The sequence below is a fragment of the Macrobrachium nipponense genome, chromosome 31 (genome assembly GCF_015104395.2).
Source record: "Macrobrachium nipponense isolate FS-2020 chromosome 31, ASM1510439v2, whole genome shotgun sequence".
Classification (NCBI taxonomy): Eukaryota; Metazoa; Arthropoda; class Malacostraca; order Decapoda; family Palaemonidae; genus Macrobrachium; species Macrobrachium nipponense.
The window spans coordinates 64,877,023-64,901,616 of record NC_061093.1 but is presented as its reverse complement, the minus strand read 5'-3'; the positions used below and the strand labels follow the sequence as shown (position 1 = coordinate 64,901,616).

Genomic DNA, 24,594 nt, shown 5'->3' with positions numbered 1-24,594 from the left:
GCAAGACTTCCCCTCGGGCGCTGTGTCACGACGGCTCGCGTTGTCATGGCTGATGGGCTGCTTGTCTCATCTGATATCGACGATATCTTTGTACATGCCGAGAATGAGGAAGAGGTTGAAGCTGTCAGGCGCATGTTCCAGCAGTGCAGTTCGCTGAACTTATACCGTCGAATTCAGCAACGAAGGCTGGCTCCCCTTTCTCGACGTCCTCGTCTCCAAGACCGACGATGGTCTGAAAACTTCGGTATATACAAGAAAACAAACTTAGGACTTTGCCTGAATGGTGACAGCGAATGTCCTGCACGGTTCAAGAACACCACAGTCAGGGCCTACATTCGGAGGGCCCTCACGCACTGTTCTTCCTGGCAGGACACTCACAAAGAACTCGACCGAGGTCACTCAGGTACTCGTTAATAACGGGTATCCGAATCGACTTATTAATAAAGAAGTCCGAACAGCGTTGGATCGGTGGTATAGCGAGAGTGAGAGACCGCAGCCCCACCCCCATGAGAAGATCAAGCTGTTTTACAAAGCCAGAATGCACGCACGTCACCGTGAGGACGAAGATGCATTGAGAAAAATCATCAGAGAAAATGTGACCCCCACCGAAGTCGACAAAGAACTCGAACTCGTGATTTATTACCAGAATCGACGTACCCGACGACCTTATCATGAAGAACAACCCGACCCCCCCGCAGAAGACCTCTTGAAACAGTCGAATGTAGTCTACCAATTCTCATGCCCCGTCCGTGGATGTCCCGGCTCTTACGTTGGTATGACTTCTATGAAACTGTCCAAGAGGATTTCTTGCCACGCACAAGAAGGGGGCAATTAAAAACCATACCATGACAGCACACCAGGAAGCCATCTCCCGCGACGGTATTATCAAGAATATTAAGATAATAGGGAGGGCTCCTGACCAAACGGCGTTTGCGAGCTGCTCGAGGCACTCCTATACAACAAGAGAAGCCCTCATTGAATACGACGCAGGAAGTGCTCTTCCTCCCACCAACCTAAGGAGACCTATGTGCATAAATAATAGCACAAATAATACCAGACCGAACGACACTCCCGATCAAAGAATACCAGATGAGACAAGCAGCCCATCAGCAATGACAACGCGAGCCGTCGTGACACAGCGCCCGGGGAAGTCTTGCCCCAGCCTCGACGATCAGCTAGGCTGCAACAGCGCAACCTTCAACGACGAGAAGCGTCTTGAAGTTAAAACTTCTTTCAACCAATAGCTGGAGCGCACTGCGCCACCGCCAATGAAAACGCAGCTCGCGGTTGACTGCTGACCTGCGCTCCATATATTGAGTAGATCTGACAACACCTACAGTTGCTGCTCGGCATCCGTGGTAGCAACATCTCGGCTCACACCGCTCCTAGACTCCACCCACTTCCAGCGACAGCTCCTCCCAGACTCCTCCCACCGGCAGCCACCGACCAATCAGAAGCTAGCACAAAAACCTTCAAGCTTCTTTGTAGGTTTTCAAGCTTGTGCTTCTTCGGCCACCAGCCAATCAGCTTGCTGCAGACTTTTTTCCCTGCATTTTTAGCCCTGCCGACTTTATAGTTGGCGCGCTCAGCAAGGGAGAATAAGATTTGAGAGAGCTCTCTCATCTTATAAGCAATTTTGAAAACTTAAAATACAACTCTCCTTTCTCAAAAATAACTTTTCTCTTATTAACACCGTCTCTCTTGTGAAACATTTGGTAGCCCTTGAGGTCTAAAAACTCCAACAGAAGCAAGACAAAGAGACAAATCTTCCTACTGTCGCAATACTATATTGCAAGTAGCACAGGAAACCATAGGCTGGCGCCTTCCATAAGCCAGATTCCAAGATAACTTAAACAAATATCCAAGCCCTTCAGGCGACATAAACACAACCAACCACTTATTCACCCACCCCTCATAATATCACTTCATAGACATTGGAACCTTCAACCTCTATCATATCACAAGATCACATCATCCATGACGACTCCTCAGCCCCCATCACAGCCATGACACCGACTAGAGACGAAATAGATCAGGTACCAACTCCCCTCGGACGAACACGTGACACAACGACCACGGATTTCCTCTCCCCTGATAACTCTCCTGCACACTCAAAAGAACATCCCAACCAACAGCTCCTCTCCCTAGACTGCTCTGACACGGAGACGACCTTTCACAGGACAATGATGGCTTCACACTTGTACGCAGTAAGAAAAACATGAAGAAATCAACACAAAACACGGACACTTTTAACTTGCAATCAGACACCGAATTCCCACGACTGCGAGATTTCAAAACCAATACAAAAACCTGGAGAAACAGCCTACACCACAATAAAAGCCATTGAAGACAGACACAAGGACATCGTTTTCCAGGCACGACCAACCCGAACAGGACAATTCATTCTGATACCTAAAGACAAACATGCCGAAGAAGTACTCAAGAAGGACGGACATTGCAAGGCACTGGACCCAAACGACAGAATACAGAAAGGACTCATATGCAGATACCAGTAAAACCTCCCAATCGACCCATAAAAGACCTCTCCTTTGTGTTAGACGCCACCCCGGTGCACAAACAAAGCAGGAGAACCAACAAGAAAGGTTCTTGTGACTTTCCAAGGGGAAAGGCCTGCTGAAGTGGAACATACCAATATGGGGAATCTTCCCCACTGAAGAATTCACCCCTAGAACCACTAAGGTGCTTTAGGTGTCAAAGATTTGGACACCATCAACGTGAATGCGGCTCAAACACATTTGTGGATTTGTAGCGGCAAACAACAACACACAAGAGTGCTTAGATCGTTACAAAAGGAAAGAGAGGACGACAGCAAAATGCCCGAATTGTAAAGGGCAGCATCACGCCTGGCATAAAGGCTGTCCGGAAAGACTTAAGAGGATTTGGCGAATGAAAGGCCAGAACCCCCAGACCACCACCAGAACGTTGCAACAGCAACACACCACCCCCACAACCACATCATACCCTCAACACCTACCACAACAAAACCCACCCACACAACAACAACACCCACAACAAACATCACATCCTCAGCAACCAACGGAATACAACCCACCTCCACTACAGCAACAACAACCACAGCAACACAGACACCAAGAACCCAGTATAGGCAGCAGAAACCCCCACCAATCAGAGACGCAATCCACCTACACAACAACCACAACAAGACCAACAACGGGGAACACATACCACAGAGACCCCAGACAGACGCAAAACCAAGACACAAGCAGCACACCCACACCTGCCTCAAACCCCATGTCCTTCTACTCCACATCAACTCGGAAAACCAAAACCCCTACTTCCCACCCCACCCAATCACATGAACACACCCCCACCCCCAACTCCACCCGTGACGGTAGTACCAGTGCCGAAAGTCAGCACAACACCGTAGAGCAGTCACCAGAAAACCCACCTACCGCCTCAGTAAAGACGACTTTAGGAGGGAATAGAGAAAATTGTGAGGGTAATTTTCAACAATTGTTTCCAACCTAAACCTAACAGCTGACCTCAGGAAAACGATTGTAGCACTGACACCCTTATTAAGATGGAAGGAAACACAATCAACACCAAAACACGCCCCCAAAACACTGAAAGACATTTCATCATACACCAGTCTAAAAATATTACAATGGAACATAAACAGTGCCAACACAAAATATGCCATACTACAATCAAGAGTACTCTCAGAAAGACACGACGTCATCCTGCTGCAGGAAACACTAATTAGGGAAACAACAACTTCACATTCAAAGGATACACAGTTTATAAAACTCCACATACAGATTCAAATAGAGGGCTGATCACCCCTAATGAAACAACAATTCCCTCGGAAAAATAAGAAACATAAACTGTGGTGATGGGATTGAGACACTAAGTGTCCTCATAAGACTAGCGAACACGTCACTCACCATACACAATATCTACAAAGGGCATGAAAAAATCTTTGAAGGAGAGAACCTCTTCAGTGCAGCCTCCAGAGAAAACACCTTCTTTGCAGGAGACTTCAATGCACACCACCCATGCTTACAGTCGAGACAGCACACAAATGCAACAGGCAGACACATACACATCCTAATGGATGAATTTCCGGACGTTGCACTAATAAATGACACAAATGAAGCAACACACCTACGAGGTGGCAGGCTAGACCTAAGCTTCATAACTGGAAACCTGAAAGAAGACTGCACATGGAGAGTGCACCCAACTCTAACCAGTGACCATTTTGCAACTGAAACAAAACTAAAGATAATGAAAATTCCCCCACCACCGCCCCCTCCGGCAGGATGGAGACCGGACCTAGCAAACTGGCCAACATTCAAAACCACATGAACACATGGGCAACACAGTACATTCAAAATCCAGCCCTCAACATATGCACGCTCCAACAGGACTTTGTAGAGAGCCTGCACAACGCAGCAAACATTTCCATGCCAAAGAAAGCCTTTAGAACAAATGCAACCCCACACAAGGACAGTTGGTACTACAACTCTAGAATCAAAGAAATGAACTCAAGAAGTAAACAGAATAAGGAAAATATTCAGAAGGGAACCCCAAACCCCACCGACGAGTTGCACACGATCCTAAGAGAAGTCGTAAACCACGCAGCCCAAACTGCTAAGGAGGTTAAGCAGGAAACCTGGCTAAAATGGTGCTCAGAAACCACTCGAATGACGCCCATTGCAAAGATGTTCAAGTGGTTAATTTCAACAAGGGTATCAGGAAAGACCAGGCCAACACAGGCACACCATCCCAACCCTCTAGCTGAAGCAAACAGACTAGCACAACACTTTGCAGACAGAACCAAATCAATTCACCTACCACCAGTCACACGAGAAAGACAAGTGGCACTCAATCCTGGAAGATGGAGAATCATCAATACAGCCTGCAGCAATTCTGATGACACGGACACACCATTCACAATGAAAGAACTTGACAAAGCCCTCCAAAAGGGAACAGACACAGCACCAGGAGCAGACATGATTACATATAGCATGTTAAAAAACATGGGAAACACAGCAAAGACAGTCATCTCCACATAATAAACAGAACGTACACAGAGCAGATCAGACCCACACAATGGAACCAACAAAACACACAACCAATTACCCAAACGCCAAAGGAGCCCAACGCCTACAGACCCATTTCTCTCATCAGCTGCACAGAAAAGACGGCAGAGAGAATGGTGTTAAACAGACTGCTGTGGAAAACAGGGCCCTTACACCACCGCTTATATGCCTACAAAGAGGGGATAGGCACACAGGAATGTCTAGCAGATGTGATGGCCACAATAAATAACAAGAAAGCAATCGTAGTATTTCTCGACCTAGAAAAAGCCTACGAACTTGCAAGTGCAGCTGCTATCCTGGCAGCCTTAGCCAACAAGACGGTTAAAGGCAACCTTCTAGCATGGACCAAAAAGATACATGCAAAACAGACAAGCCAGAGTCACCTTTCAAGGAGCAACCTCCGAATTCCTCAGTCTGGAAAATGGAACACCCTCAAGGAGGAATACTCAGCCCCTTCCTCTTCAATATACTAATGGAGAAATTAGCCAACAGCAATTTCCCAAATGGAGTTGAAATTTTCAATATATGCAGATGATGTGTGCTTGGTCACACAGACAGGCATAGAGCCCACCAACACATGCAAATCGCGATAACACAGATTGAAAACAAATGCCACAGTCTAGGACTAAAATAAACCGCAAAAAAAACCCAAGGCAATGGCAATCAAATACAATACAGACCTGAACCCAATACAAACTCATGGGAGAACCCATCGAATGGGTAGACAACTTCATGTACCTAGGAGTCAACATCAACATACACTCTCACACACAAAGAAATAGAAACACTTAAACAAAAGATCAAATGCAGACAAAACGCCATGAAAAGAATCACCTCGCTAAGGCAGGGAGCCGTATACCATGCCCTCGAATTTTCTACATACAGACAATAAGATCAACAGTAGAGTATGCCGCACCAGTCCTCACTAATCTCACAAGCACTGAACAAAAAAGTTTTGAGGTAATCCAAAACAATGCCTTAAGACTCATTACAGGAGCACCAATGTGGACCAACCTATGCATCCTGAGACATGAAACAAAACTACAATCTCTGACTCATAGGATAGATCAGAGAACACATCCATCCTGCTAAAAACCTTAAAAAATGACAGAGACTGTCCACTCAAAAAGGAGATCAGGAAATGCATTAATCTCCATGAAGAGCTAGACCCTCCCAAAACATATGCTGGAGACTTCTAGATACACTCGAGAAGAGTAGGCATGCAAAAATCATGCCGCAGCCATCAGGGAAGACACCCCCTTCAGTGAATACACAGAATCAGCACCCTGGGAACCAGAACCTTTTAACACAAACTACACAATTCTTTCCAGCAAGCAAGGAAGCATGCACACCCAACAGTTAAAGCAAGCAGCACAAGAAGCAATACAGTTGACAACCGCCACAAACATATACTTTACAGATGGATCAGTAGACCTCAGCGTCCCAGCGGCAGCAGCAGGGGTCTACTCAACAACACTCAAAGGAAGCTGGAGACTCTCCGACAATGCCTCCACACTACAGACAGAGCTGATAGCTATCGCCAAAGCACTAGAAGACTCCCAAACACAGACTGTGGGCAACACTACAATACACACCGACTCGAAAGGAGCAATAAACAAAGCCATCACAAAAGGCAAAGCAAAGGAAAATATCAAACTCCTAACGAGCATATGGGCACTGGCAAAACTCCATCAAAGCAGAAACAGACAAATAACTCTCAACTGGATCCCGAGCCATGTTGGAATACAAGGAAATGAGGAAGCCGATTCCCTGGCAAAAAGCGGGCTACACATAAACAATGTCAACATCAAAATAAACCTCTCACTAACCCAACTAAAAAGCATAGCAGCAGCATACTGCCAAACACAGGAGGAAAGCAAATCAGGAGAGCCATCTTCGGAGGCTCCAAGACTGCAAAATGGTATGCAGACACCACACCAACTTCAACCACACAGCATACCGAAGACATGACACAGCACTAGCGGTAATAATACACCGTCTAAGGTTCGATACAATGCACATGGCAAAAATAGAAAACAACCCTAAACCATGTAAATACTGCGAAACAAATACAGAAGAACCACTGGAACACTATATATTACACTGCCCAGAAACACAACAACTAAGACAAAGTCATGAAGGAGATCAACAATCAGTCACTCAAATAACAAGACACATCCTAAACAACACCCAACAGCTTACAGGCTTCCTATGCTCCTACCCACCACCAAGGTAGGTGCAAAACACTCCTAAATAGCAGAATCTCGGGGACATCAGTCAAGACCCCTCACACCCCCCTGCCCCCAGCCATCCCTATCCACTCACATACAAACCACAAAACACAGAATAACAAACAATCCACCCAGTGCATGACTGACACAAAGACAGCCAACATCAACCTATCACACCCAACATCCAAAAGGAAAGCCCCGACTCTGACATCCTTCATCACTACCTCACCTCATGCACAGCATTCCTTCAGCCTCGTGCATCAACAACACACACTACTTCCCACTCGGAATTGGAATGGAATAAGGAAATGTTTTGTGGACATCACAAGCTAACTGACTAGCAAACTTTTTCTCAGACTCATACCCTTCCTTCCTTCTCATCTGTTGGCCTCTCTGACTTGCCAACACTCACACTACTATAGCACTTTCCTACTACTGAAGGGCACCTTAGGGTTTAAAAAAGGTTGGACAACCTTACCCATCAAAAAGTTTCTTTCAATATCACACTCATCAACTCACGCATTATCACCAAATAAGAATCATATCCTACATTACCACCCTTCTCACCATCCTGAGTTACGGGCTGCTCTGTGAGCAAGAGCCCGTGCTGACACTAAAGGTCAGCTAAATCAAAAACAACAACAACAACAACACCTACAGTCTACTCCGATCCAACTGCCGTGATCATGCTCGGATGATACCGAGAGAAACGTTGGCCACTAGATCGAATTGTATTTTTTATTCATGTACTGTGACAAATAATAAATATTAAGCAATATCCCCGAAATTGACTCCTCCTGATGAGTAATATCGCGCAATACTCGCCAGTTGTAGTAGCAGAGAGAAAGCTATTGTTAGAAAATAGAGAAGACTATTTACAAGTTGAATGCAGCTGATGCAAGCAATATCTTTCAATAAAACTTGTTTGAAAGAGGGTCTCCTTCCAAAATAATAATAATAATAATAATAATAATAATAATAATAATAATAATAATAATAATAAATCTTGAAAGAATCGCACGTTTGTGAAATGAAATTCAGAAAAGCTAAGGATAAAAGGATAAACTGAGTAAAACAAAGAGATAAAACTAATTATTTTAACGAGGAATTTACTTAATTAGCACATTTACTTCTTCAGATCTCCCAAGTTACATAGATACGATGAAGTAAAATCACTGAAGTACAGAACGGTGCCTTTTTTCATTAAACAAAGACCGGTATCGCCCTTATAAACAAATTCAAAGACTAGATATATAATTAGAATCAATGCAGTAAAGGGAATTGTTACTCGCTGGTAGTCAGGGGTACGAAAGATAGAGGACACGTATCAGAGTAACAAGAAGTCTAGCGTAAGTAGGTTATCTAGTCTTGAACGTTCTCTGTTACGTCATAACTCCGGTTCTGCGTGACGCAGAAAAGAATTTAGTTTCACTTTATTCAGTTGCCACGGAGATTATTCAGTCGTTTTCCATGGCAGATGCAGCAAACCATACAGTAAACGGGTTGGTATAGCCGCGGCAACTTTATCTTCAAAGAGAGAGAGAGAGAGAGAGAGAGAGAGAGAGAGAGAGAGATTTAATACCTCTGGGAGTCATCCCCTTAATCCGAGAAAGGTAATGTTCCCGACATTTCGCTTATCTAGCATTTCCGGTGATGATATTTACAATTGCGTCCGTCGGCTGTTCCGTCTCCTACTCGAGACTCGAGGAACTCCTTGAAGGCACCGGGGCGCTGATATCCCGAAGGAGGAGAAGGAGGAGGAGCTTATGAAGATCAGCGCTATCTCGAGGAGACACAGGTCTCTAGGAGGTCGTGAAGCATATCGCTGTCAGTTAATAAGCGTTCTCTGTCTCTCTCTACCTCTTATATTTTTTTAATGTTTATCATCTGGCTTTAGTAAAGAGAGAATGAAAGAAGCAACGCCCATCCAAGAGAGGAAGTTAAGGCGACTTGAATGTGATTTTACAGATAGCGATTACCAAAGGGCTTAACCCTATGCTTATTCGACGATGAGCGAACAAAAATAATTAGGAAAAAAGTAATTAGTAGAAGAGGAATAATGTCAATCTTAGGTGAAAGTATAGTAAATATAATATATATATACATACATACACAAACCACAAACACACCACACACACACACACACACACACACACACACACACACACACACACATATATATATATATATATATATATATATATATATATATATATATAATATATATATATTTGGTGGCAGTGATGTCGTCCTAACCTCAGTGTTCATCCCTAGATGGTGAGTAGCATGTTTGCCAAGATTGCTTGAAATTACTCAATCCGTTTCAAAAGTGTATGTGGAACATATATATATCTATATATATATATATATATATATATATATATATATATCTATATATATATATATATATATCATATATATATATATATATATATCATGTGCGGACAATTCCCAGGCGGACAATTTCCATGCGGACAATTACTAGTATGGACAATTCCCTGGCTGACAATTGCCATCCGGACAATTGCCATTGTTTCGAAAAATTTGTTCCTTTCTAAATTAGTTGTTTTGGAAACTACCCGAAATTACTTGTTTTCGAAAATATCCAAAATGAGTTGTTTGGGAAAGTATTAGAAATTAGTTGTTTTGGAAAAGAAGACCTGCAACGAACATAATCATGCAGCCTCTAAAAGTACAGTTGAAGCAAAAAGTGCTGTTGCAAAGCTAAAGGAAGATGTCTCCTCGAAAAATTTATCTACAAGATCGTTAGTTTCAAGCTGCTTGTCGCCGTTGGATGCTTGCACACGAGCTGAAGTACAAAACGCCCAGCATCTAAGTAGAAATATCGTCGATGGAGGCAGCAGAACTTCAGTGCTCCTGCAATCCCTACGGAAAGGTCAGGGTTTGCATTCCAACAGAATTTCAACATCTTTCATAAGGGGAAAAAGTTTCTACAGTATGATTCGGGAGCCGATGACCATAATCGCATTCTGACATTTGCTACTGAAGTAGGGTTTGAACATTTAAGGAGGTACAGAAACTGGGCTGTTGATGGCACCTTGAAGGTGTCACCAGCAATTTTCTATCAACTTTTTACCATCCATGTCCATGTAGTTTTCCTCGTATTTATGCCCTTCTTCCAAACAAAACAGAGGAAACTTATAAAAGGCTTTACAAAAAAATTTAAGAATTACTGCAACAAAATCCATTAACTATAATGAGTGACTTTGAAAAAGGATCATTTAACGCAATTAACTGTACTTTTCCTGACACTGGTGTGAGTGGATGTTTCTTCCACTTCTGCCAAGCAAATTACAGGAAAATTGTTGATTTGAGGTATAAAGTTCGATACCACAATGATGCCGAATTTTGTCTTAAGATACGTTGTCTCTCTGCTCTTGCATTTTTACCAGTTGAAGATGTGTCTACAGGTTTTGAGGAACTTTCGGAGGATGAGGATATCCCCTCAGAATTTCCCTTGTATTTTGAGGTAAATTACATCGGAGTCATCAGAGGAAGGGGTGGAAATCGCAGAAGAGCTAGTCCATCATTTCCAATTTCCCACTGGAATATGAACCTAAGAACTCAACGGTCTATGCCTCGAACAAACAACAGTCTCGAAGGATTTCATAGTGCTCTATCAAATAATGCTCAACAACCTCACCATAACCTATGGAAACTCATGGATCGTCTCATGAAGGAGGAAGTTTTGTCCCAAACAAAAGTGCTTCACTGGAAAGAGGAGATGAGAGATCTACTACCAATAAGTATAAGAACATAAACAAACGCTTACGCTATAATCCTGACGATAAAATTATTTTTTTTACGTTTCATTGCCTATAACTTATATATATATATTTTGAAGTTTTATAATCTGATTAAACACATTTTATTCCCGTTTTTTTTTTAATTGAATGTGATGTTTTAAATAAAACTCTTTACATAATTTTTTACTAATTGAATGTGATATTTTTAATATTTTTTTATTTCATCTATGCTATCCTTTGTTATTTTCCTTTTATAAACTATAAGTGATTTAGTAAATGAAAAGTAATCGTGAAAGAACCAACCAGACAACAATTAAACTGTTATTCTGAAAAAAAAATAAAAATAGCCAAAGAAAAAAAATAACTTATTCTGAAAGAAACAGCGAGAAAATCCTAAAAGAAATCGCCACAAAATTAATAACATTTTCTTCATTTTAACCAATATATTTTCGAGCCAATGGCAATTGTCCGGATGACAAATGTCAGCCTGGCAACTGTCCATACTGGCAGTTGTCCGCATGGAAATTGTCCGTATGGAAATTGTCCTCCTGGGAATTGTCCTAGAATCATTTTCAGGCATTCTATTAGCCATGTGTGTGGTACCATGTCGAAGGCTTTCTTATAGTCTATCCATGCCATGCTTAGGTTGGTTTTTCTTCTCTTACTGTTCTTCATTACCATTTTGTCTATCAGGAGCTGGTCTTTTGTGCCCCTACACGTCCATTTGCAGTCTTTCTGTTGGTGGGGGATGGTGTTTGTATCCTCTACGTAGTTGTATAGCCTTTCGCCGATGATACCTGTTAGTAACTTCCACATTATTGGTAGGCAGGTGATAGGCCTGTAGTTACTGGCTATATTTCCCTTACTCTTGTCTTTTTGTACTAAGGACGTTCTTCCTGTGTTCATCAATTTGGGCACATGGTGATTTGTGATACAATGCTGGAGTCGTTCTGAAATTCTTGGGTGTAGGGCCTTGAAGGTTTTGAGCCAGTATCCATGGACTGTGTCTGTCGTGATGTCAGTGAATCTTAGTTTTATTCTCCCAGTTTCTTCAGCCTTGACTTCCTAGAGCCATGTTGCATGTTTGTTGTGTGATACCGGATTGCTCCAGATGTTTTCCCAGAGTCTCTTACTTTGGTTCGGGCTTCAGGAATTTCTGGTTGGTTGTTGTTTTCCCCCTCTTATCATTATCATTATTATTATTATTATTATTATTATTATTATTATTATTATTATTATTATTATTATTATTATTATTATTATTATTATTATGCGATGTGCGGGTGGAGGTATAGTATATAGGGACCAGCCTTACGGTGAAGGTAGAGCTGAATTTCGATTGGTCTCCAAGGGATTATCACCCTTGAGCGATTGCTTATTTACATCGCAATTTTGAAGTGACTGAATATATCATTATATCTATAAATCTACATCCCATTATTAGACCAAACATTCCCCTTTAATCTTCATATCAGAGGATTATAACTATCATCCCTTTTCAAAACAAAAAACTTATGATTTTTTTGTTCAGTCTTCGACAAGATACTTAGCATCCTAACTAAAAAAATAGAGAGAGAGAGAGAGAGAGAGAGAGAGAGAGAGAGAGAGAGAGAGAGAGAGAGAGAGAGAATTTTTAAAAATCTAGAGAGAGAGAGAAGTTAGCAGATCTATTTTCAGATTTTTTATTCCAACACACCAGCAGCATTGGTCGAAAATCAAAATAAAGAAAAAGAAGATGGAAAGAAAGAAAGCAACACACGCAGAAGAGAGAGAGAGAGAGGAACGAGAGAGAGCGAGAGAGAGAGAGAGAGAGAGAGAGAGAGAGAGAGAAATATCCATTCCGATGACAGAAAAATGTTACATTCAACCTTCCAAACAAAGCTACTGTAAATAAAGAAAAAAAAAAAAAATATTGAGATGTATCTGGTATTAAGACCGTAGCTTCAGCGTCCTTCGATCATAATTTCAGATCACACTGGAAATAAGAATGATAAGTAGACGATAAACACCAGATTTGTGAAACATACAAAGCAATGGAAGGTAATTAATCTCCCAGGTCAATTATTTAGCATCAGGAACGTTTATAGGACTGAACATCAAATAATGCGAGGCCTTACAGACCTTACGGCTCGTTCGGGTTTCCCCTGGTCTTTCAGTGTGAGGCACCTGGGGGAGAGAGAGAGAGAGAGAGAGAGAGAGAGAGAGAGAGAGAGCCATTATCTAAAAATAACAAAAAACGGTTTGAGAGCGTTAGCGCTAAAAGAATTGTAAGAAATTGCCTGCACGTACAAACTGGACATAAAGATAAGGCACAAGCGGGAATGAAAAGAGAAAGAGAGAGGAGAGACTCCAGTAAACCAGGCGTTTCCAGCAACCCACCAACTTTTTCCAGGTCGATATCCAGATGGAGTGACCCGAGGCTTCCTTTGGGGGTAGGTCACCCTTTGGCCTTGAATTATGAGGAGCATTTTGTGTGTAAGTAGGTGAAGCTGTGGTGGTTGGTCATTAAAGAGCTGGGAGAATTCCACTCTTTTGCCTTGATGTCAGTACTGAATCAGTGTACAGAGAGAACCTCTGTATCTGTTGCTACCAAAGGGAGCAATGGTCAGTGGTGGCTTAAGGCCAGCTATATATAACATTGACATAAGCACGAAAAATATGAGTGCGAACCATGCATGATCATTTGTGGTGGAATTCGGACCAGCGACTATGATGAACGATAACTTTTTTAAAACATGTCAGCGAAAGTTGTAGTAAAATAAGAAAATAAGGCCATGCATTAGCGAAAATCTATTTGAAATGGTAATAGTTGGAAAGCAGAAATTATTTTTGTCTCACCGGGGCTGGTGTGTGGATATGAAACTACGTAATTTACATAGTGCACGTAATGTTTTGAGTATTATACGAACAACAACATTTAAATTTTTACATTATTTCAATATTGCTGTCACTTTTGACGACATGGGTGCAGTAATGATATACAACCCTGCAGTAATATCAGTGAAACCTTCATTCAGTCGGTCTGTGAGCCATAACGATTTTGCTGTAGGAATACGGGATTAACTGGCAACTGCTAGTTAGAAGGTGATAGACGTTTTTGTTTAGCCTCTTGGTCGTGAATCGCTGTCCACTTTGGAAGGGCAAATAGAACGTTTAGGCAGTATAGGCGCCGAGGTGAATCGGCGCTAAAGTGTCATGGGCCTATGGTGTTTTGTGACTTTTTTGTTTTTTGTGTGTTTTTTTGTGTGTTTTTTGTTTTTTGTGTGTCTAGCGTATCAGTGACGATGGAATGTTCATCGTCATTCGTCGTTTATGGGTGAGTCTTCGACGTTACGTGTTTCAAATGCTTTTTTCATTATATGTTTTCAGTTTAGTTATTTTTTTAAAATCTAGTTCATTGAAGTGTTAATCACGTGACTCCTATCTTGTCTAGTATGCTGTTCGTACATGTACGAACAGCATACTGGGCAAGAGTACAATATATTTGAAAGATCATTGAAATTTTTCACAATTTATTTTTTTCAAGAACAAATAAAGATGGTGAAAATAATTCTTTGCATATAAGGATATGCTAAAGAAAGGTTAAAACTTCCACGTTCTGTTAAATGGTTCCTCGTCCCTTCGTTTTATTACCTACTTTCCACTCCCTCTCCTCCTCCTCCTCCTCCTCCTCTTCCTGCTCCTTTCTCATCCTTTCATTTTTACTCTCCCTAGATTCCCAAATTCCCAAATTCCGACTTTGTGTCGGTTAATGTGCATGGCGCCACTGTGATTCCATGCAGGGAGTGGCCTGCACAAATCTTGTTACACGCATTATTTAGAGATCTGGGTCGTAGGAGCCTTCCTTAAATAAGATTTTAAAACTAACTTTTATTTCCTTAAATATAATGCATATGTGGCTTTATTTCATGTTTATTTACGTTCACTTATAAGTTATATTTTGTATCAGATGTTATGCCCAATACATTTATTTCGTTCTGTAAAAGAAGTCCTCTTTGTTAACTATCCGAATCTTCTAAAGGGCTGAATTTAGTGTAATCTAAGGGAATTCATCCTCCAAGTTTAAGATTGTTTCTTACGAGTAACATGAAACTCATCTCCCAAAGTGAAAGTCCTTGGAGACACCCTATATGCATTTCTCCTCAAGCGTGTAATGTCATTATTTGCCCAAAGTGGAGCTAGTGGTAGTTAACTCCTCCACCATTTATGTTGCTTTGGGTATTTGTCCTATGCCCTTGTATTCCCTTAAGATTACTTTGGTACGTTTTAAGTCCTGTTTATTGTTCGCGCTGTTACTTAAAAGATGTATGGCTTGATTAGAGTTTGCTAACTAGTTCCCAGTAAAGGATTAGCATAAGTTACAGCTTGGTTTAATCACTAGTCTTAAAAAGTAATTTAAAAAACATGCCAGTTCACTTCACAACCAATCTTTGCCCGAGCTCATTTATGTACAAATATTTAGTGTAATCACATTTTGGTTTTACTAAATAATTTTGTTCAGAATTGACCATATTCAAATTACTCACATTAATGTTGTAGTACACATATTGCAACTCTTACTATTAAATCTTGAGTTTCCTTTGATTACGAGGACAACATTCAATCTCTAGACAAGGAAATCGAATGATCATTAAATCTACTGGCATACAGGTAGTAGGAAAATGTGTAGACCCAAAATTCTATATAAATCGACCATACTTCCATATAAAGTGTCAAGAAGGATAATCATTGTCGGTGGAAAATGAGAAGGATAATCATTATCGGTGGAAAGTAAAATTCAATTTATTTATCACTTTCTTCGACTAGCTTTCTGTTACTTTCTTCGACTAGTTTTCCATGTTACTTTCTTCGACTAGCTTTCTGTGTTACTTTCTTCGACTAGTTTTCCAAGATCACAGAAAACTAATCTATATTACGACCATGAAAGTCATTGAAAATTCCTATCATTCGGCTCGCAACTCTAAGACTTGCAATCACCAGTAGACACTGGCCATTTTTGGCAACCCCATACTTGCTGTATTGCATCGCAAATTTTCATAGCCTCGTTGAATGACCCACACAATCCACCTGCAACGCAAAGCAAAGCATCAGTCATTGGTGTTCCGTACAAAACATTCAACCCTATTATGAATTAACTGGACTAGCCAAAAGAATTATAATGACAGACATGAATAGTTTCAGCTAATGTGGAAAATTTTACGTTATAACATAGGAGCAGGGTAAAAACTGACCGTATAAAAATAGAATGTAAAAACTGACCGTATTAAAATCGATCGTAAAAACTGAACGTATAAAAATAGATCGTAAAAACTGAACCGTATAAAAATAGATCGTAAAAACTGGCCGTATATAAGTAGATCGTAAAAACTGACCGTATAAAAATAGATCGTAAAAACTGACCATATAAGATTAGATCGTAAAAACGGGCCGTAAAAAAATAGATCGTAAAAACTGACCGTATAAAAATAGATCGTAAAAACTGACCGTATAAAAATAGATCGTAAAAACTGACCGTATAAAAATTGATCGTAAAAATTGACCATATAAAATTCGATCGTAAAAACTGGCCGTATAAAAATAGATCGTAAAAACTGAACGTATAAAAATAGATCGTAAAAACTGACCGTATGAAAATAGATTAATGTAGAAAATTTTACGTTATATCATAAGAGCAGGGTAAAATCTGACACTATAAAAATATATTGTGGAAAATTTTAAGTTATAACAAAGGAGCAGGGTAAAAACTGACAGTATAAAAATAGATTAATGTGGAAAATTTTACGTTAAATCTTGGGAGCATTGTAAAAACTAACAGTATAAAGAAAAATAGTGGTATTAACGACTGTAGCAAGATATTAAAAAAATAAACTTGGAAGCTAATCTATATATCAAAATCTAAGTCATGAAAAACTGATAAGGCTTATCAATAGTTTGTAAGTGCTCAAGCTAACGATATACAAGCCCCACTCCTGACATACGGTAAATACTAAATATTTACCCTATGTCAGAAATGGCTTCTCACCCATCTGGGGCTCTGCCCCTAATGGGGGAGGAATGGCTTGTACAGTAGAAGTTTTTAAAAGAACAACAAAAGTCGAATATACTCACCATCTGCAATAGTATAGTTACCAAACTCCGTGATATTGTCGTCTTCTCGTACTTCTGTCACCGAATCTGGAAAAAAAGATAAAACAAATAAGACTAAAAGAATATATAGATAGGAGTCACGTGATTAACGCTTGAATGAACTAGATTTAAAAAAAAATAGAACTGAAAACACGTAATGAAAAGCATTTGGAACACATAACGTCAAAGACTCACCCTTAAACGACGAATGATGATGAACATCCCATCGTCGCTGATATGCTAGACGAAAACAAATAATAAAATAAATAAATAAATCAATCTCAAAACACATTAGACCCAGGACACTTTAGCGCCGATTCACCTCGGAGCCTATGCTGCCTAACCGTTCTATTTGCCCTTCCAAAGTGGACAGCGATTCACGGCCAAGAGGCTAAACAAAAACGTCTGTCACCTTCTAACTAGCAGTTGCCAGTTAATCCCGGATTCCTACAGCAAAATCGTTATGGCTCACAGACCGACTGAATGAAGGTTTCACTGATATTACTGCAGGGTTGTATATCATTACTGCACCCATGTCGTCAAAAGTGACAGCAATATTGAAATAATGTAAAAATAAAAATGTTGTTGTTCGTATAATACTCGAAACATTACGTGCACTATGTAAATTACGTAGTTTCATATCCACACACCAGCCCCGGTGAGACAAAAATAATTTCTGCGATGCAACTATTAGCATTTCAAATAGATTTCCGCTAATGCATGGCCTTACTTTACTACAACTTTCGCTGACATTTTTAAAAAAGTTATCGTTCATCATAGTCGCTGATCGGAATTCCACCACGAATGATGTATCCATGTATTCCTGTTAACATCCAATGGAAGTTTCGAATACAACGTGCGATATTTATTTATATCTATCATTAGCAAGTATATGATCAGACATTTTTCTAAGGAATGTGAATGATTAGTGAATTTTCCCATCAAGACGCATACTATATAGATTATAACGTTCACCGAAGAAATATCAAAAGATCGCATCTGTACATATCGTATTATCTTCACCTCATATTATGCTGTAGATTTTAGCATGTCAGGGGTTAAATATTGGCTTCATATCAAGTATTTTGAAATATAATATTTGCGCACAATATCCTTTGTTCTACTCGCACAAAATTTCTGAACAAATCGCCAATGATAAGTGAGAACGATAAAGGATTCTGACCCTTCCGTCACCCATTCTGAACACCTTGTTATAGAAAAGGTGACAAAAGAAAAAAAATCATCGCGTCAAGCAACGATGTTGGTTAATACCCCGGGGAGCCATTTACTTAAATCCTCCCGTTACATAAGCTTTATATTATGTTTCAAAAGACTGAAACTACCATTCCCCTTTGACGAGACTGATGGGGGAGGAGATTCCCGGGATTAGCGATATTTCGAAGAGGGAAAATTTCATTTTGTTCGTGTTTGTATCAAAAGAAGGATTCACGACGGATTAAAATAAGAGGCGATTGACTTTCAATGACCGGGATTTAACGAAAGGACAAGTTTAGCTTTCAGGTGTTGGAGAGCGAACGCGGAAGATCTGCTGATCCGCAATTTATGAGACGAATACATCCATTCAGAATTCTTTCGAATGTTTTTATTTCAACTTCGAATGTTTTAGTTTCAACAGATGCTGGGGTGACGGGAGACATCAGAGTGCGATCATATAAGTCGTATGGGAAGGCAGGAAAGAGAGAGAGAGGGGTTTATCGGCGAAATGTGGAAGGGTTGATGGTTGCAGATGATGCAGATGAATGGGGCTAACTTGCATATTATGAAGGGAATATACAGAACTACGGAAAGATTGGAACGCTGAGAGATGTCAGGAGAGGGACTTGAAGTGTAAGGCCAATTTGATGAGGTGGTGCTGTAAACAGGATGTGAAGTGAATGATGTACATCCAGATGTTGATGATGACATGGACCGGCAAAGATTGGGAAGGTGTTTTGACAGTGTCTGTAAAGGCTTGTCCACACTGGCGGGCATGCACGTCGAGCACTTCCAGCTGTTTATATTTTCTCTCGCTTCTAAAGCAGTGTTACCAGACATTAGCATAATTCTGGCTCCATACTCGGTCGGTCAGTATAGTGGGAACCGGTTATGGGAACACTGTTTGCTCGTCAGGCAGTGCCCGCAAGTTTCGGACAGGGCCTAACAGTACGGTGAAATTAGATAAAAGAGATATAAAAATAACATTAAAACTGGAAGATAATTTGGTGAATGTTATTGTGAACAATAACACAATGGTGACATCAGGTTTGAATGTCGTCATTTGTAGTTTATCAATTGAAGTTCTAGAGGAATTCTGTGCTGTCATATATGGGAACCACAAACCACAGAAAATTTTAAAACTTCAACTGTTTTCATAGACGGTATCAAGTTCGGGCAAGGTGATGTGAGGGTATTAAGTCTTCCTTTTGTTTCTATAAATAAAATAATTCTGTACTAAAGATATTATTCCAAATCAATAATAATAATAATAATCATCATCATCATCATCATCATCATCATCATCACATATTAATAATAATAATAATAATAATAATAATGTTCTAAGAGGACTGAGGATGAACTCAGGGAAGGGTTCGAAAGCTTTGTAAAGGGTTTTAAATTATACAGGAAGTTGCAAGTTTTTTTTTATTATTGTGGACATCATAGAACATTATATATACTCTCGCGATAGATAGAAAGTTTTTCTCAAATAATAATAATAATAATAATAATAATAATAATAATAATAATAATAATAATAATAATAATAACTTCAAAAACTTCAAGGCCTTACACCCACGAATAGCAGAACAACTCCAGCATTGTATCTCAAATCACCATGCACCCAAATGGATGACCACAGGAAGGACATCATTAGTACAAAAAGACAAGAGTAAGGGAAACATAGCCAGTAACTACAGGCCTATCACCTGCCTACCAATAATGTGGAAGTTACTAACAGGTATCATCAGTGAAAGGCTATACAACTACCTAGAGGAGACAAACCATCCGTCCCCCACCAACAGAAAGGCTGCAGAAGGAAGTGTAGGGGCACAAAAGACCAGCTCCTGATAGCCAAAATGGTAATGAAGAACCGTAGGAGAAGGAAAACCAACCTAAGCATGGCATGGATAGACTATAAGAAAGCCTTCGACATGATACCACACACATGGCTAATAGAATGCCTGAAAATATATGGGGCAGAGGAAAACACCATCAGCTTCCTCAAAAATACAATGCGCAACTGGAATACAATACTTACAAGCTCTGGAATAAGACTAGCAGAGGTTAATATCAGGAGAGGGATCTTCCAGGGAGACTCGCTGTCCCCACTACTCTTCGTAGTAGCCATGATTCCCATGACAAAAGTACTACAGAAGATGGATGCTGGGTACCAACTCAAGAAAAGAGGCAATAGAATTAACCATCTGATGTTCATGGACGACATCAAGCTGTATGGTAAGAACATCAAGGAAATTGATACCCTAATCCAGTCTGTAAGGATTGTATCTGGGGACATCAGGATGGAGTTTGGAATAGAAAAATGCGCCTTAGTCAACATACAAAAGGGCAAAGTAAAAAGAACTGAAGGGATAAAGCTACCAGATGGGAGCATCATCAAACACATAGATAAAGATACCTGGGAATAATGGAAGGAGGGGATATAAAACACCAAGAGATGAAGGACACGATCAGGAAAGAATATATGCAGAGACTCAAGACGATACTCAAGTCAAAACTCAATGGAGGAAATATGATAAAAGCCATAAACACATGGGCAGTGCCAGTAATCAGATACAGCGCAGGAATAGTGGAATGGACGAAGGCAGAACTCCGCTGCATAGATCAGAAAACCAGGAAACATATGACAATACACAAAGCACTACACCCGAGAGCAAATACGGACAGACTATACATAACAAGAAAGGAAGGAGGGAGAGGACTACTAAGTATAGAGGACTGCGTCAACATCGAGAACAGAGCACTGGGCAATATCTGAAAAACCAGTGAAGACGATGGCTCAAGAGTTGCATGGGAAAAAGGACTAATAAAAGTGACGAAGACCCAAAAATATACAGAGACAGGAGGATGACAACAGAACTGGCACAACAAACCAGTGCACGGACAATACATGAGACAGACTAAAGAACTAGCCAGCGATGACACATGGCAATGGCTATAGAGAGGAGAGCTAAAGAAGGAAACTGAAGGAATGATAACAGCTGCACAAGATCAGGCCCTAAGAACCAGATATGTTCAAAGAACGATAGACGGAAATAACATCTCTCCCATATGTAGGAAGTGCAATACGAAAAATGAAACCATAAACCACATAGCAAGCGAATGTCCGGCACTTGCACAGAACCAGTACAAAAAGAGGCATGATTCAGTGGCAAAAGCCCTCCACTGGAGCCTGTGCAAGAAACATCAGCTACCTTGCAGTAATAAGTGGTACGAGCACCAACCTGAAGGAGTGATAGAAAACGATCAGGCAAAGATCCTCTGGGACTATGGTATCAGAACAGATAGGGTGATACGTGCAAATAGACCAGACATGACGTTGATTGACAAAGTCAAGAAGAAAGTATCACTCATTGATGTCGCAATACCATGGGACACCAGAGTTGAAGCGAAAGAGAGGGAAGTAATGGATAAGTATCAAGATCTGAAAATAGAAATAAGAAGGATATGGGATATGCCAGTGGAAATTGTACCCATAATCATAGGAACACTAGGCACGATCCCAAGATCCCTGAAAAGGAATCTAGAAAAACTAGAGGCTGAAGTAGCTCCAGGACTCATGCAGAAGAGTGTGATCCTAGAAACGGCGCACACTATAAATACCACCCAGTCAAATTGGAGGACTGTGATAGAGCAAAAAAAAAAAAAAAAAAAATAATAATAATATTAATAATAATAGTACAAGCAAGGCTACTTCAAACTCTAATTAGTCTCTCTCTCTCTCTCTCTCTCTCTCTCTCTCTCTCTCTCTCTCTCTCTCTCTCTCTCTCTCTCTCTCATCATGTGAGCTATGTGAAAACTCGATTTAGTCCAGTTGTATGACTTATCTTGCTTTGTTGATAAATATGTTGAAACGTTCAGCGCCAACAATTATAAAGAAGTGATTTAGAGTGACGCGAATCTAAAAGAAATTTCGAATATTTCTTTTTAAAATCCATGTGCCTAACAAACGGAAGAAATAAACGAGACCTGAAGAGAGTGGTAAAAGATGAAGCTGCCTGTTATTGGATGAGAGTACATAGGATTCCGTGGAAAGAGGAAGGGCAAATATTGGAATCTTTGTAAGTCTTGCCTTGCACTATTATCCTGGAGCCTTGACCTGATGTCAAGGAACATTTCTCGGATTCTCTTACGAGAAGAAAACCCAGTGAGATGGAGAAAGACTCGTTTCTAAAATCGGTACTTAGAAACTTACAGTATTCCATACATTGTGCAATAGGAAAATTAATGACCAGTCTATAAAAGACATTGAGTAATTAATCATCAGATCATAGGCCTTGAAAGTTCTTGTTGTACAAATTCTAAGCTCAAAGTAAGACAGAATGTTGGGATGTTGTTACAATATATTGAGTAAAAATAGAGAGAGAAAAGATAATAAAATTAATGACGAGTCCATAAAAGACATTTGAATAAGTAAACATCAGATAATAGGGCTTAAAAATTCTCTTGTTATATAAACTATATGTTCAAAGTGAGACAGAATGTTGGGACGTTGTCAAAATTTAACCAGTAAAAATTGAGAGGGAAAAGACAATAAAATTAAACTAGTTGTGTGACCAGTTTGATATTTTTACAACCAAGCAACATCTTTTTCTATAACCCCCAAGAAATATCTTACAATTCTTGTCAACCTTCATTACCAACAAAAGAGACTCTTGCCACGAGTTTTTTGGGACGATGGCAAAGACGACTATTTATCTGGAATCTAATTGCCAACATTATCAGATTTTTTACCTTAGAAATAATCTTAACATACGAGAAGATAAGTTTCAAGAAACGAGACAGCAAGGAAAAAGGGTGGAGGAGTGAGATCTGGGTCGCTTAAAAGCCTCTGAGGTGAATTATCAAAAGTTGCATATGAGAAACAAAGGTTAGGGATTCTCCCAATACTGGTATATGTATACTAACAGATATTTGAGAGGTTTATCTTTTAGTTCATCTCAATTGCATATGATGAAGAATTTATGATAATGGTCATATCCTTACTAAATCTCAGTATCACTGTTGCAGTTGAAAGCAATTATTGGAGCATCATCTATAAGGAAATACGTATTACACGCAAGCTATTGCTTGACCTTTTGGCTTCACTTTTCCTTCGGCCATGCTCTTAGGTGAAGAATTAAATAATTTAGTAATATCTGTTTCGAATCTCATAGAGCCATGGAGTTTATTCCTCTATATTCTTTGACTCCAAGTTCGGGGGATTTTTCTTTTCTTCTCTTTTCCTTACTGTATTGGCTCTGTGCTAAAAGGAGGACAATAGATTACCTGTCATATCAGTACTTTTCTCTTAAAAATAAACATAGATACAAACATAACCCAAAGCAAAGTCCGCCAGAACAGGCATCGCATTCGAGGCGAATAGAAATCTCTTTGATATTCGTCTCAGGACCAAACTTTCAGCGTATGTTTTCAAGCATAACCTTTCCTCACTAAGCTGACCAACTTTATAGACGACAGTTTTAGGGCTTCAGTCTCCCTTGCTTATAACAAACTTAGTCCACAACGCTAAAGTTTTAAAGGGAGGCTGGAGTATGTTGGAATGAGAGTTTGGCTAACTTTTCACGTATATGTAGTATGTGTTTTTTTCTTTTTTTTTTTTGTCTTCCTCTCTCTCTCTCTCTCTCTCTCTCTCTCTCTCTCTCTCTCTCTCTCTCTCTCTCTCCTGTTTGTTTCTCTTTTTCCATCCACTTGACCCGATCGAGGACCAAAATAGAAGGTAAAAAGAACTATGAATAATTAGACCTAAACAATTTTTTATATTCCCTCGGTTATTAATAAAAATATAGAATTCTGGACGAAATTAGTCTGCTCGAATGAGTCCACTCTCTAAATGTCCTAATTAGTGGCATATAGATTGAACTCTTTTTAAGTTCTGCGTTTTTAAATGCCTTTAGAATGAGGGACTTTTAACTCAGGAGTCACCTTAATTTACAAATCGTTGCTGTTGTTGTTGTTGTTGTTGTTGTTGATGGTAGTGATGATGTTGTCTCAAGGAATAATATGGCGTTAACATGAAATATCATTAATGTTTTTTTATAAGCTTTCACACACTCAATTACCCACAGGAAAAATAATCGGAAATACAGAATTACAATTGAACCATGAACAACAAAATTCAATTAACCCAAAATATGAATAAATAAG

General features: G+C 39.9%; 1 protein-coding gene across 1 annotated transcript; it reads left to right on the top strand.

The window, feature by feature from the left end:
* The first annotated feature begins 2,907 nt into the window (after positions 1 to 2,907).
* On the top strand, positions 2,908 to 11,096 carry LOC135206889 (activating signal cointegrator 1 complex subunit 2 homolog). Its single transcript, XM_064238368.1, has 2 exons — positions 2,908 to 3,481; positions 10,729 to 11,096. The coding sequence occupies exons 1-2, from the start codon at positions 2,908 to 2,910 to the stop codon at positions 11,094 to 11,096; spliced, it is 942 nt and encodes a 313-aa protein (XP_064094438.1).
* The last annotated feature ends 13,498 nt before the right edge of the window (positions 11,097 to 24,594 follow it).

What these genes read in the sequence shown, in the direction of transcription:
- LOC135206889 (XM_064238368.1), top strand. Translation starts at nt 2,908, where the DNA reads ATGAAAGGCCAGAACCCCCAGACCACCACCAGAACGTTGCAACAGCAA. An exon ending in GAATAGAGAAAATTGTGAGG is followed by an intron (nt 3,482 to 10,728) that starts GTAATTTTCAAC and finishes CATTTTTACCAG; the next exon opens with TTGAAGATGTGTCTACAGGT.